The sequence below is a fragment of the Takifugu rubripes genome, chromosome 12 (assembly GCF_901000725.2).
Source record: "Takifugu rubripes chromosome 12, fTakRub1.2, whole genome shotgun sequence".
NCBI lineage: Eukaryota > Metazoa > Chordata > Actinopteri > Tetraodontiformes > Tetraodontidae > Takifugu > Takifugu rubripes.
Window position 1 is genome coordinate 6,564,090 of NC_042296.1, and position 13,467 is coordinate 6,577,556.

The following is a 13,467-nucleotide window of genomic DNA, read 5'->3' on the forward strand; positions in this document are numbered from 1 at the left end:
TCTCCCAGGTTACAGAGCACAAATGGGAGCCAGCAAAGTCCCATCTCCACAGCAACGGTCTCCATGGTGCACAGTGTTCCTGAGCTAATGGTCAGCGCAGAGGTGAGTCATGTGATGGCTACCTGGGAGACTGTCTGAGACCCACATACATCACATTCATCCCAACATCATTGTTATCAACATTCCTTTTCTCACGTTTCATGAATTTTATTGTCACCTCCTGCTGCATCTACTCACAACCCTGTAAAATATCATAAGCATCCCTTATCTCAGTCAATTATTCAATGATTTATAAAATATAAACTCAAATCCTGATTTATTTGGCCCAGACGTTGGATGCTTCAGTGTACTTAATGGCTCAATGATCAAATTAAATTAGTTTATCAACTAAATCAATCACAGTCTCCAAATAGATTCAAATACAGAAATAAGGAATTGGGAAACTGTCACGATACCCCTGCTGAAACTGTAAGAGTTGCAGATTTGAAACATGATTTCCTAAATAATTAAATCCTCTATTGTATTGACTCAAGTGTAGTATTTCGCTAATTTTGCCCTCATCCGTTTCAACAGCAAGCAGAGCAGCTGGGCAGAGAAGACCAGCAGAGGCTCCACCGGAACAAAAAACTGGTCCTGATGGTGGATCTGGACCAGACGCTGATCCACACCACCGAACAGCACTGCCAGCGTATGTCCAATAAGGTATTTTTCTTTCTGTATTGCTGCGATAGAAGACGGCAGTGCGGCGCGTGATCAAAGCTCAACTTTTGTTAGTGGCACCTTGTGGCGGGTGGTGGCATTACACCTGTGAACTTCTGATTGATGTTGATGGAAATTAAATAGAAAAAGCAGAACATATTAGTGATTAAAGAGGCCATTTGCTGCTGATGCAGGTAAAATACTCCTTATATTTCTGGAGAGGTGAGGGACTGGCTGATCAAATCTGGGCTTGTAGGTTTGAATCAGGGGCATCAGCGCTTTCTAACACGCAGATGTTGTTAAGCCACTATCAGAAGTCAGTTGGTTCCAGAAACCTTCTTTGCTGGGAATAAAGCTCTGTGCTCTCTGCTGCAGTGGGTGTTTCACTCCACTTTTGAGTGGCCATTCACACTAACTGCTGTATAATCTCCTCACTTCCTGGCAAGTGCAACGGAGCCGTCTGGGTTTATGACACTCAAAGGCTGCATGATTTCCCTTTTATCCTGTGCAGTCTGCCAGTGTAACCTAGCCATGACAGAAGTGCATGTAATAATTTGCACACGAACGCATCTGGTGGATAATTTTGCAAAAGCACCTTGACGCGCATCCCCTCGTTTACCTGTTTTGTTTTGGTTGTTTCTCTCCCTCAGGGTATTTTACATTTTCAGCTTGGACGAGGAGAGCCGATGCTCCACACACGACTGCGCCCACACTGCAAGGAGTTCCTGGAGAAAATTGCAAAGCTGTATGAGCTGCACGTATTTACATTCGGGAGCCGTCTTTATGCACACACCATCGCCGGTAACAGACTAGATTATTTACGGCTTCTTTTTTTCTCTGCGGATGCACTTGTACCATCCGCTCATGTCCACAAGAGGGTAGTATCAGCTGAGGTTTGTCTTAGCTGGGGGGCGGGGGGCTGCAAAAGCTTCTCAGAATCATTATGTCAGCAGCAGGGACCATTTTTAATTTATCTGCCTTAAATACACATATAAAATTCAATACTTCCAGTTCATCATAATTCCATTATATTTCGATCTGGGGCTGACTGATACTGAGGTGTAGGTGTGTTTATGTGCTTTCTTTTTGGTATGCTGCCTTCATAGCCTTCCTTAATAACGTATATAATGGCAGCAGTCCCAGCCCTGGATTGTTCTGCCTCCACATGATGAATGTTTAATGCATTTTGAATTGGATTCTTTTGCCCTGATGCAGGCAGCTCGGCACGTTTTACAGCAATGCTCAAGCAAGGCTGACGTCCTCCCTGTTGTGACTACAGAAGACCGAAGCTGCAGTTTATTTCTTCTCAGGCAGACGGAACGCTCTCAAAAGTCCTGCTGTGAAATGAAAAACTCCCTCTCGACTCTTTTAGGTTTTCTGGATCCTGAAAAGAAGCTTTTCTCTCATCGGATTCTTTCAAGAGACGAGTGTATTGATCCTTTCTCAAAGACGGGAAATCTTAGGTGAGGAATGGCATCGTGTGAAATATGAAAAGAGTTTCCATCGTTAACATTCACTGGCGTTACCATCTCGGGACCTTCCATTTGTCTACAAGATTACAACAAAGTCAGAGATGCTCTGACCTAGTTTACACCGTCTGCAAAAACCTATAAAAGATTGAACTCTTATCAAAAGTTTGCTTGCTCACATCTTCCGTGTGACTCTCCTGACAGGAATCTCTTCCCCTGCGGGGACTCCATGGTCTGCATCATCGATGACCGAGAGGACGTGTGGAAGTTCGCACCCAACCTCGTTACCGTTAAGAAATACGTTTACTTCCAGGGCACGGGCGACATCAACGCACCCCCTGGATCACGGGACGCTCAGACAGCTCAGACAGAAAGAAAAGGTACAGCGACCACACATATCAGGCAGCTAATGTGTTCAGTGTGCTGAGTTCATGTGAGGAACCTGCTGACCTCTGTACATGGCAGCATGAGTAAACCAGGATGGAACCCTCACCCATGGCTGCCCCCCTGTGTTGAACTCTAAACTGAGATCCTCATAGTTGTTGTCCTCATTATCAGAGCAGGAAACAAGCTGCTCAGAGCCAGCCAGCATCTCTCTACAGGGACCCCCCTTCTCCAAATTTACACCCACTCTCAGGACGTGGCTTCCATTATTGATAAGCCAGACTGCCTGGGCCTGTGTTGGCGAGCTCAGTTATTTATAAATGCAAACATGGAATAAGTGTTTATTATTTATTCACCTTTAATGTGTTCAGAGTGGTTTTAGCCAGTGTAAATCTTTTTATCTGCTGTATTTAGAGGGAATATCCAACTTTACCCTCATTAACACATTTTTCTTAAAATTAAACGGGCTGAGGAGGTTAATCAAGTTCTTTTTTTTTACTACGTTTGTGTGTGTCTTTGCACTTATTCCTGTTCAGTTCATCACAAATTGACCTGTTTTAAAGTGACCTGAGAATGTATGAGTGAGGTAGAATTCTTCTCTTTGGCTCGCTCACAACCATTAGTGGGGAAAAACAGCTGTTGACCAGCAATCGCCCCGTTTAATTTCATGCTCAATTGGCAGCCGTCTCGGTTTAGTGGCTCGGTTCACGGGAGATGGAAAAGGATGTTTTCTGCGGGGCAGTTAGATCAGCTCTAAGGCTTAAACGCAGGTTACACTTAGGGCAAAAGGCGGCATGGTGAGATGTGGGACCGCTTATTGCTGGAACGTTTTTAATAGCAGTGGGTGGCAGACATTTGAAAAATCTGGATATATTGGGTACAACACTAAAAAGACAGAAATGATGCATCATAAATACTTGGTTAAATTTAAAGGAGGCTGACCATCATTTCACCTTAATATCTGGGGTTTATTCCAACAGGAGGTCCATCCAGTGGATCCACAGAAAGCACAGAAACAGTCAGGACACTCGGTGGTAATGAGCAAAATAACGGACCCAGAAAAAAAGGAAAAGACCAGAACAATTCTGGAAATGCAGACTCCACAACTTGTCAGTCATCTCAGGGAATACCTTCAAATGAACGGACAAGTCCTACAGGGGAAGATAAACCAGGGCAGGGAAAAGGGTCGGGACAGAAGGACACTCAGGTGGACAGCACGGACAGTGAAAGCAACAGGACGCTGGATAAACCAGAGCTACAGGACAGCGCAAACTCATCAGGCCCGAGCCACGAGTCCAATAACTTGGACTTTGACCTCTCCAGTGACAGTGACAATGACATGAGCACAGACAAACCCTCAGCTGAGCACCACGGTGAAGCCAAGTCCTGCCATGTGAATAAATCTGAACAGGAAGTGGCAGGGCAGGAGGACAGTAAAGGTCTGAATGATGAAGAAAACACTTCAAAAGAACCTTCAGACATCCTTCTTCCGGACCCTGACCCAGAAAATGCAAACTCGGATAAAAGGGAGCCGGAAACGGAGTCTCAGAACAGCGAGCAGTCTGGAATCACCACAGGGGAGGAGCTGCTGGACCAGAGTATAGAAGACGAGGACGATGAGGATGAAGCCGATAATGATGAAGACGACCACCTCATCTACCTGGAGGAGGTGCTGGAGAGGGTGCACGCAGAGTACTACGCACGTTACGAGGCCTACCTGGGGAAGGAGGCCCCCGAGAGCCCAGACATCCGCAAGATCGTCCCGGAGCTAAAGAGTAAAACACTGGAGGGGGCGACGATCGTGTTCAGCGGACTCTACCCCACCAACTACCCCATCGAAAAGACCCGCGAATACTATCACGCCAAAGCACTGGGGGCCACGATTAGCAGGAGTTTAATCCTGAGCACCAAAGGTCCCGGTCAGACCACACATCTCATCGCAGCCAGAGCAGGTATGCACAAACGTTTGGATGCTGTCGACATCGGCCGCTTTGTTCATTCCTTTATTTTTCTAAAGTTTTGTTTACCTCCTCAAAGTGAGAACTGAACCTTAAAATCAATTAACTTCACAGCAGAGATGAACCTGCGCTGTTAGTTTTAATGAATTCTGCTATAATAGGCACTTTTGATGAGGTTGTCAGCAGCACAAAACAGGTACTGCTGACTGTGCCGGCTGAATAGAACCTGTGTCCATCTGCTGGCTGTCAGGATGTGAACAGTGTGATTGTTGGCCTCGCGTGACTGAATAACAGCGGGTTAATGAGCTTCTAGACTTTCTTTGTGTCAAACACCAGTACATTTTGGGCGAGCTGAATTGCCATACTCTGTAGACCGACCGAAACAAAACCCTGGTTCTTCTGGTTACTTGGGAGGCCGTTGAAGTGGAATAAGAGTGAGTGGAACAGTGATTAAGGAGGGAAATGTAATTTTCTCACAAAAAACACCTCTATTGATCTGGATTGCTTAGAAGGGATGAAATCGGAATTCATTTCAATATTTTGTCCCCTCAACAGGCACAGAGAAGGTCCGCCAGGCCCAAGGGTGTAAGCACCTGAGAGTGGTGAACCCCGATTGGCTGTGGAGCTGCTTGGAGCGCTGGGAGAGGGTGGAGGAGCAACTGTATCCACTGAAGGAAGACTACTCCAAGAAATCACGGAGCAGCAGTCCGGCGGCATTCCACGAGAATCTGAGTTCCCTGCAGAAACACGTTTTCCAAGCAGCAGCCATCCGCCACAAACCTGTGCCCCCCGCCCCCGAGATCCGCACCTATGACCCAGTCACAGGGAAGCTGATCCGCAGGGGCCCTCAGGTGTCACGACCACCAGTCTTCCAGACTCCAGGACCTCTGGCAGAGCAGTCCTGCCTCAGGTAACACAATAAAGAATGTTTTTAATTTAATATTCTTCAAGCTAAAGCCGTGTGGTCACAGGCAGCTGAATTAACCTGTTTTTTTTTAGATATATATTATATATATATATCAGAGCTTCAGAAAACCACAAAATGTGTACTCATGATAATCCACTGACGTTCTCACAGTTACAAAACTGTCGAGCTGCATTTTCGTGACCTATTCCTCATGGCACAGACATCTTTGTGCCCCCCCGGGCACGCATTAACCACAACGTGTAAAATAGGGATCTTTATGCCATTGACATTTCTGAGTATCGACTGCAGAAACACTCATAAGATCTTAAATTATGGATTCGTCCTCTGGGCCTCGTTTGAGTCTGCCCCTTTTCTGTGAACACAACAACTGTTGCTATGGCGCTACTCGACTGTAATTGACAGGGATTGCTCTCGACGGGGACAGGAGACACTCGGCGTCCTCCGCTATCAGCCAAGGAACAATAAAACCTCCATGACTGTCGTTATGATGATTGCGTATATGGCGGCGAGGGGAACGGATAGCATGTGGCGTAGCTTAAAGATGAGCTTTCTATTTGGGCGGTTATTTTACATTGTAAATACAGATGCACTACAATCCAGCTACCTTGTGCCAATGGGAGAGGAGGATTCTAAGCATACTCATTGAAAATAGCTTATAATTGTTTTAAAATCTCTAGTTAATTATAGCTGGCACAAGGCCGCCTTACATAATTCGTAGATTAAAGCGAGTGTGCCGGTTGTTGATGTTGCACAAACTTAGATTTAATCATCAAAGAAGATCAGTTTAATGAAACTCTGCTAAGCGAACGCGCGGAGCCTCCTTGTTCTGGAGCCCTTATTAGGAAGGAAAAGTCTTCTCTTATCATCTGACTCCACCATCCTCGACCCCTTCAACTCATCCTTTCCTCCTAAAAATAGTGCCCAAATGGTGATTACAGTAAGTACAAGACGAAAGGATATAACTAGGTCATTTTAATATAACTAGAAGAGAACAGAAGGTCATCTTTCACAGAAGGGAAGCAGAGAAAAGATCAAAAAGCAATAAAACACAAAATAGGTCAGGTAAGTAAACCGTGGGGCTTCTAATGTCAGTGAGTCTGTCGTTAAGATCCAGCAGATGTCCCTCTCTGGTGTCATTGTCTTCTTGGCTAACTAGTTAGCCTACATAGCATTCATGCTTGGAATTTTTTTGTGTCCTTGCACTTTAGGGGAACTTCAAACTGTCAGCCAGCAGAGTCGGCGGGATCCAGCCAAGACGACGAGCAGCCCGGACCTTCCAGGCGGAAAAGGCAGCTGAGCATGTCTGAAACCATGCCCCTTTACACTCTGTGCAAGGAGGACCTAGACAGCATGGACAGAGAGGTACATGTGACAGGCAGGAAAAGAAATGGGGGGGAAATGTTGGTATGTTTTGTATTTTAATTGCCTTTTTCTTGCCGTGGTGGTTATTTCACAGCGAGTTAGCAACAGACAGACAAGAGTTTAAATATAGAAGAGGTCCAAACCCACTGCCAAGGAGCAGTAGACCCCTAAAACTAAAATAAACAGACCTCTGCATCTGGGATCAGGCCATTATTTAATTAGTTCTTTTTGGCCTCTTTCATTATGTCCCTCTTTGAAAAACATCCAATAATATTTGCAAAATGACACTAGCAAAGCAGCCAAGACCTCCAATCCAGTATCCAGAATTCAAACCCGCACAGACAAACTCATTTTTTGTTCTGATTTAAATTCAGAATTGGATTCTTTCACAACTTTAAACGACTCGGTTTGATGTCTGAACAGAGACATGAGATCTACCCAATAGACTGTCTGACACTAACATGAAGGAATTGCCACCCAGGCTAATGTTCTTTCTTTGGCTGTCACAACCATCGTCTTTCTGCACTTTCGTCACTGTTGCGTGATCGCTGACGTGCGAGAGCACTGCACCCCCCGCTTAGATAATACTCCTTAATGGAGTCTGAATTTTTTTCTAATGCTTCTGCTGGAGGAAAAAAAGTATCAAGTGGGTCCTTGAAGTCCATCAATAGCTCCTGAGCTCCAGGAAATACGGCTTTGGCACACGGTCATGTGGACTGTGCTCATTGCGAGACCACGTCTTGGATAATGGTCGTGATTGTGTCCTTTATTGTGAAAGTGCGTCACTGGAGTGCTGCCCAGCACTTTTATTTATCCTGTACTTTGCAGTATTCAGCTTAACTGTATGTGAATTCATTTCTGTGGGGTTTAAGTCCTGCTTTGCTCTTGGAGTCATTTATAAGCTGTGTTTTAAGGTGCAATAACCTAAAGCTAACCTCTCTCCCATCTATATGCATCCTGTAATGACCTTTGGGGTTTATGTTAGATGCTAATGGTCTATGTGTGCTGGAAAAGTAATCTTTGTTTTACCTTAAAAATGCATCTATTAAATTCTGTTGAGAAATTGTGAATTAATACCACTGCTAAGGTGGATAGATTGCTGGTTTCTAATGTCTTTGGCTTTATAGCCTTGAAGAAAATTGCTCTCTTTAATTGAAGGATGGGCCTGTCACTGTAATTGGTCATGGTTTTAATGATGAATATACTCTAGTTACTGGAAAGAACTCCACTCTGAGGTTAACCAAGTGTTGCTGCAGGCAAAAGCTTTAACTAGAAGTGCTTAAGCCTTTCCCAGAATTTGACTTTCTTCTAATTTCTCCTTTCACAATAATAATTTGGGACAACACCTGCGCTGGTGTTGCCTGCTCTGCTTGCTGCCATTTTAATTTTTCACCATTATTCTTGCATTAATTGGTGTTTGTCACTTGAGTTTGCAGTAATCAAATCCAACCATCCTCCTGTTCTCAGGAAGGTGAAACCTTTCTAAAGTTTAATGCTCCTTTACAGGTTATGTAACGGCAGACTGATATTTCCAAAGATCACATCCGTGTTTGTGTCTGTCAGATATCAGGACGTCTGCAGCAGGAAGCAACCTGGAAATTGTGTTTCTGTTCCTAATCTGGAGTCGGTACATAATGTCAGGTTGGGTCAGGCCTTTCAGATTATTCGGTCTGCCTTTGGAAGGTGTTGACAAATGGTGGCATTTCCTGTTGGGGAATCTAAACTTGAATATATTATTTTAAAGTTAACGTGTGCTTCGGATGTTGCAGTGAAACACTGTCAGTGCAGCCCAGACCTAATATTAATTTTCATTTCCAGTTAAAGGTCGTCTTTTTCCTCTTAAACTGTTGTCACGGATGGTGTTTTATTCCGTTAATGAAGTGTTCACTGTGGCCATTGTTTCTAAAATACCAACTGCACTCGCAGTGTGAACATGGAATTTAGAACAGGCAGGTTTAAATCTTGGTGAAGTTGACCAGTGATCCCAACAGGCAAAACTACACACCAAATTCACTCGTGCACATAATTCCACTGTACTGCATTTGCTGTAAATATCATTGGGAAAATACACCGGGAGATACACCGTTCCCCGACGCTCAGGAAAAGTAAATAATTGTCCGCCGAGGACGGGTTCTTTGGAGATGCGCTGTTTTTCAAATGTCACTCTCCTCAAACCACCTTCAGTAAAGGGCAGCCTGTGACGTTCTTAAGCACTTGGGTTCTTCAGGGCAGGGGGGAAAGAACAGCTCATAATTGGCAGGGGCAGAGTACACATCTGAGTGAGGCGGACGGCCTCACATTTCAAATGTCACCGGTGGTTACACGCTCGTACTTGTGGGTTTACCTGGAGCAACACGTGCTCTGCTGCTCAGCAATAAATCTCAACAGCAACCAAATGACCTTTCCTCCAAACCACTGTTCATTTTTTCACGCGGCACCCAGCGGCATCCCTGCGTAACGGTTAATGTGCCAAACAAACTAGTTTTGTTCCATATTATTAGTGGTGAAAGGTGGTCATTTTGTGTGCTGGAGCCTTTGGCATCTTCATTAAGCTGATGGGAGACCTTGATGCATGCAGGCATCATGATTCAACAGATATGATACCAGGCAGTGTTGGGATGACAGACGTGACGCTGCCTGGCCCTCGGAGACAAGGCTCATTAAGTCAGGGATCAGGAGATCCATCAGAGCGATCAGTCACACTGGTCTCCGCTCACCCTCCACCTGCTGCTATTGATCTTTTATATCCTTCCTGAAAAACCCCTTGACCCTTGAGACAAGGGCAGGATTTTGCATGATTCTACAAAAAATACTTACTCTGGAAGTCTATTTCATGCTTCACTGTGAAGCTGATTGCAGTCCGGGTCATTGGTTTTGATCCCAGTGAGAGGGGTTTTTTTTTTTTTTTTTTTTTTGTTTGGCACCAAAACAGTTGAGTCTGCTGGCCTCCACTTATTTGGAATCAGGATCACTGTAGATGGATTCCAACAATCCAGCAGTCGAGTGGAAGGTTTCAGCTCCACTGTGGAAGAACGCTCCCCGATACAGAGCTGGTTCACTTTTGTTAAGTTGAAATCTTCCTCAACCACACATCGGATGTAGAAATGCTGTGGCAATAACTGTCCAGACAGATTAAACATGACAGCTGATGCTTTTTATAGGCCTTTCCAAGCAGATGAGACGTGGAGTTTATGATGTGACCAAGGCACATCATCCGCTCTGACGGAATGTTGTCAGATGTTTATTATTCCCATTAATATTCTCGGAACTGTAACCAGGAAAAATGGTGTTAAAGATGATTCATCTCCAATTCCATTTGTACCTAAATGATCGTTTAATTGGAAAAGAGAAAACCTAAACGGGGACTGGCGAGCGTGTCCGGCGCTGTCCTCGGTCCTGAACCGGCCTGTGTAACTCATCCAGGCGCTCTCAGCCGCTGTGCTCCGGACTAGTGTCAAGTTATATTTTGCTCTTTTGTGTTTTTGTTAACAGCATTTACGAATGTCTCTTGAATGTCTTTTGACAGTTTAGCTGTAAAAGGCTGAGAGGTTTTGCAGGGTCTGCTGCAGTCATCCGATATGCCAGCGAGTCATGACGCTCAGACGAGCTTTTCCCTCACCACTTCTCCATTCTCCCTATAAAGCTGGTGGTGCGTTTATTCATCCATTTAGCAAGTCATTCTGTTTTGCATCCCATCAAGGAATATCTCTCCTCACCTGAACCCCTCACAGCAGATGCCTGCTAAAGTTCCAAAGTTCAGAGTTATATAAGCACCCTTGCATAACCCCAGCTGCACCGAAGAACATGTGTGTCATTTGGGTGAATGAGAGTCACTAATCACAATCACAGATTCCTTTTCCTGCAAAACTCTGTTGTTCTCTGCAGGTAAGGCTTTATTTATGTCAATTCAGGCAGAGGTGGTGAAATGGGTGAGTTCCTGCTGTAAGCGGTTCCCACGGGAGCTGAACTTGGCCCTTGCTGCAGTGTTGAATGTCCTTGGAGGTGATCCGGAGCTAATGAACCACCCAGGTGGATACAGTCAGGAGCAGGGGGGGGGGGGGGGCTGAGGAATTTATGCCAAAGTCAGCGGTTATGTCTCAACAATTTCTTTGTAATCCTCCACATGTTGGTTTTAGAGCCTCTCCGTGTCTTTGCATTTTGTTGTGTTGCAGCCGCGAATCAAAAAGGTTTCAGTAAATGTGTGCATCAGTATGTTGGTCTCTAGCTGAGCTTCGCTCTGTTATGAAGCTTTTAATCTTAATTTCCTTGTCCTTTGCGAATCCCATTTGAATAAAAAGCTTCTGAAAAGTTTTCAAGGACCCATCTTTCCATTAGTTAAGGAAAGGGGTGTGTGTGGGTGTGTGTGGGGGGGTGGCCTCCATTCCAGTTCCTTCCTTACTTGGTGAACTCTGCATTGGTTTTTAAAAGGTTGGCGTCAGACCCAAACAAGTGCTGACGTGATTCACACAAAGAACCTGATTATTACAGAAACGATGTGTCCTCCGAGCCCATTAAAAAGAAAACACAGCTGCATGAATAGAAACATCCCGGTGAGGCAGAATCATCAATTCTGAGTTACTTCTTCGTGTCCTGGCCTGTAATTTGTTGGTGACCTTTGGGGTCATTGTCATTTAAATCTGAATTGCAGGATCTGTCACAGGCTTTCGGTGCTCTTTTTTTTTTATTATTTCCAGGTCCATCCTATTGGTTCTTTACTGAGCTGGGCTTTATGCCAGTAATGATCCTCACTGGAGCCCCAGGAGACCCTCCCTCTTAATTAATCCCGCTTCTTCCTCAGTTAAATCCTACTAATAATGAGTCGCTGGAATAAATGCTGCATATTTGCTCTGTCGATAGCCACCTCCGATTGTCATCGATGGGGCTCGTGTCAATAGGTCGACCTGCCCTAAATGGTCGCTAACCTTTTGGCTGTATGAATCCTGAGCCGCTTGTGGAATACAAGATTTATGAGGTGTTGGTGCTGATCGTTTTGCTTTCTGTTGCTGAACATCCCAGCGGACAGGCTCGCTTTGCTGTAGTCAGCCAGCGTTTGTCTCCACACAACTAATGCGAAGAATTTATTGCACATCTGCAAACATTCCTCCCGCAGAGGGACGGCCTGAGTCCATCATCTGTCGTATTCTGCAGTTACACACTTTCTTTTTCCAATTTATATCAGAATGTGTGACAATGCAGCGACTGTTGTGACTTTTAATCACATCAGAGTTCAGATCCAGTTTCAAAGGGATGGATAATCAGTCCAAACCACTTGTTGAACATCTGATGTGAAGCAAATGCTAATAATCCCTCCATGCAAAGCTAATGAGGGCTCCTCTGTTCTGAAAGGTGGACGACATCTTGGGAGAGGAGAGCGACAATGAAAGCGAGGGCCGAGGGAAGGATAAACCAGGCAACGAGGAGGACGATGAGCAGCAGCCGCAACAGCAGCCGGAGTCTGCAGAGATGAGATGCGGAGGTTCCGGCCCTCAGGCGCTGGGCCTGGACGAGAGAACGCCAGAGCCGTCCGGCGAGAACGACACTTTGGATTGTGCGCCAAGGTGAGAGCGTGTTCATTTACCATCACTGGAAGAGCAACTTTTATCTCCATCATAATTACTTGGTGGGTCTGTCCTCTGTTTGCTGCTGATTCTCTTTATCTGTGCTGACCTGTAGCTGAAATGGTTCAGCAACATTTGAATGAATCCCTGCAAGCGCGTTGTTTATTTTTGCAGCCCCCTGCTTATCCGGTGACTGTGAACATAACACACACTCATAACACACTGCGAGCGCGCAGAAGCCAGACTGTCTGGTCCGTTGCCATGGAGAAGGAATTCAAACAGAGTCAAAGAGGGAACATATGAGAGCCAAGCTGTTCGATTACTCCCAACGGATTATATTATATTATATTAAAAAACCCTGAAACGGATGAAAGTTTTTCATAAAACACAATGCAACACCACTGAAACTTTGTCCCTATAATCGAGACCGTTTAGAGAGGACAGGTATTATAACCATTGTGTTTCCTGTGCTACAGATTTTTAATCAGAGAAGTCTGACGCCCACCTTGGCTTCAGCAAAGCCTGTTTCCTGTCTTGCAAAGTCAAAGATTAGCAGTTGCACGGTGGGACATCAAGGCAATTTCCCCATCTCCTGCTTCAGACGACACTCTCTGGGGTTCCGGCTTAATAGTTCTCACCCTGTCCTCTTTTCTTATCAGTTTTACTACTTTATTGTGTTCTGTACAAAGTAGACACTCACCTGTTGCTAAGATACCGCGGTGAACGTCCACTTGTGCTGTTCTCTCTTCTTGCCGTCTAAGAGCAAAAACAGATTTGCTGGTTTCGCAGTGTTCTGTTTCCTTCCACCCTGAATGCAGGACAGCTTGAAATTACCCCGAAGACTCATTACTTGCCATCTCAATTTCACAGAAATTTAGAGAAATAAATGCAAGCAGGGATCAGTTTGGACCATTTAAATCCTTTATTAATGAGAATGGAGGAATCTCCACCCACTTTTTTCCCATATTAAAGGAAGTGTCACTTGTGTGTTGTGGAAATCAGAAGTTCTGAAGCTAATTAGGGTATTTGGCCCAACTGTGATGTGACTCAGAGTTCTGAGCTTCTTACAATGTCATTTGCAGTAAAACATAAACCCGGAAGTCCATAAT

At 44.9% G+C, this 13,467-nt stretch overlaps 1 protein-coding gene across 3 annotated transcripts in view; it reads left to right on the plus strand.

The window, feature by feature from the left end:
* ctdp1 (CTD (carboxy-terminal domain, RNA polymerase II, polypeptide A) phosphatase, subunit 1) overlaps positions 1 to 13,467 on the plus strand; it is a 29,594-nt gene that overhangs the window by 4,231 nt on the left and 11,896 nt on the right. For 2 of the 3 annotated variants that reach the window (XM_011609192.2, XM_011609193.2), the window contains exons 4-12: positions 9 to 102; positions 574 to 702; positions 1,350 to 1,500; positions 2,072 to 2,162; positions 2,373 to 2,548; positions 3,533 to 4,504; positions 5,066 to 5,420; positions 6,647 to 6,800; positions 12,147 to 12,358. In XM_011609192.2, the coding sequence (XP_011607494.1) occupies positions 9 to 102; positions 574 to 702; positions 1,350 to 1,500; positions 2,072 to 2,162; positions 2,373 to 2,548; positions 3,533 to 4,504; positions 5,066 to 5,420; positions 6,647 to 6,800; positions 12,147 to 12,358 (2,334 nt within the window). Of the gene's footprint in view, positions 1 to 8; positions 103 to 573; positions 703 to 1,349; positions 1,501 to 2,071; positions 2,163 to 2,372; positions 2,549 to 3,532; positions 4,505 to 5,065; positions 5,421 to 6,646; positions 6,801 to 12,146; positions 12,359 to 12,532; positions 12,727 to 13,467 lie in introns of those variants that run through there. The other variant, XM_011609194.2, reaches the window with a different exon arrangement.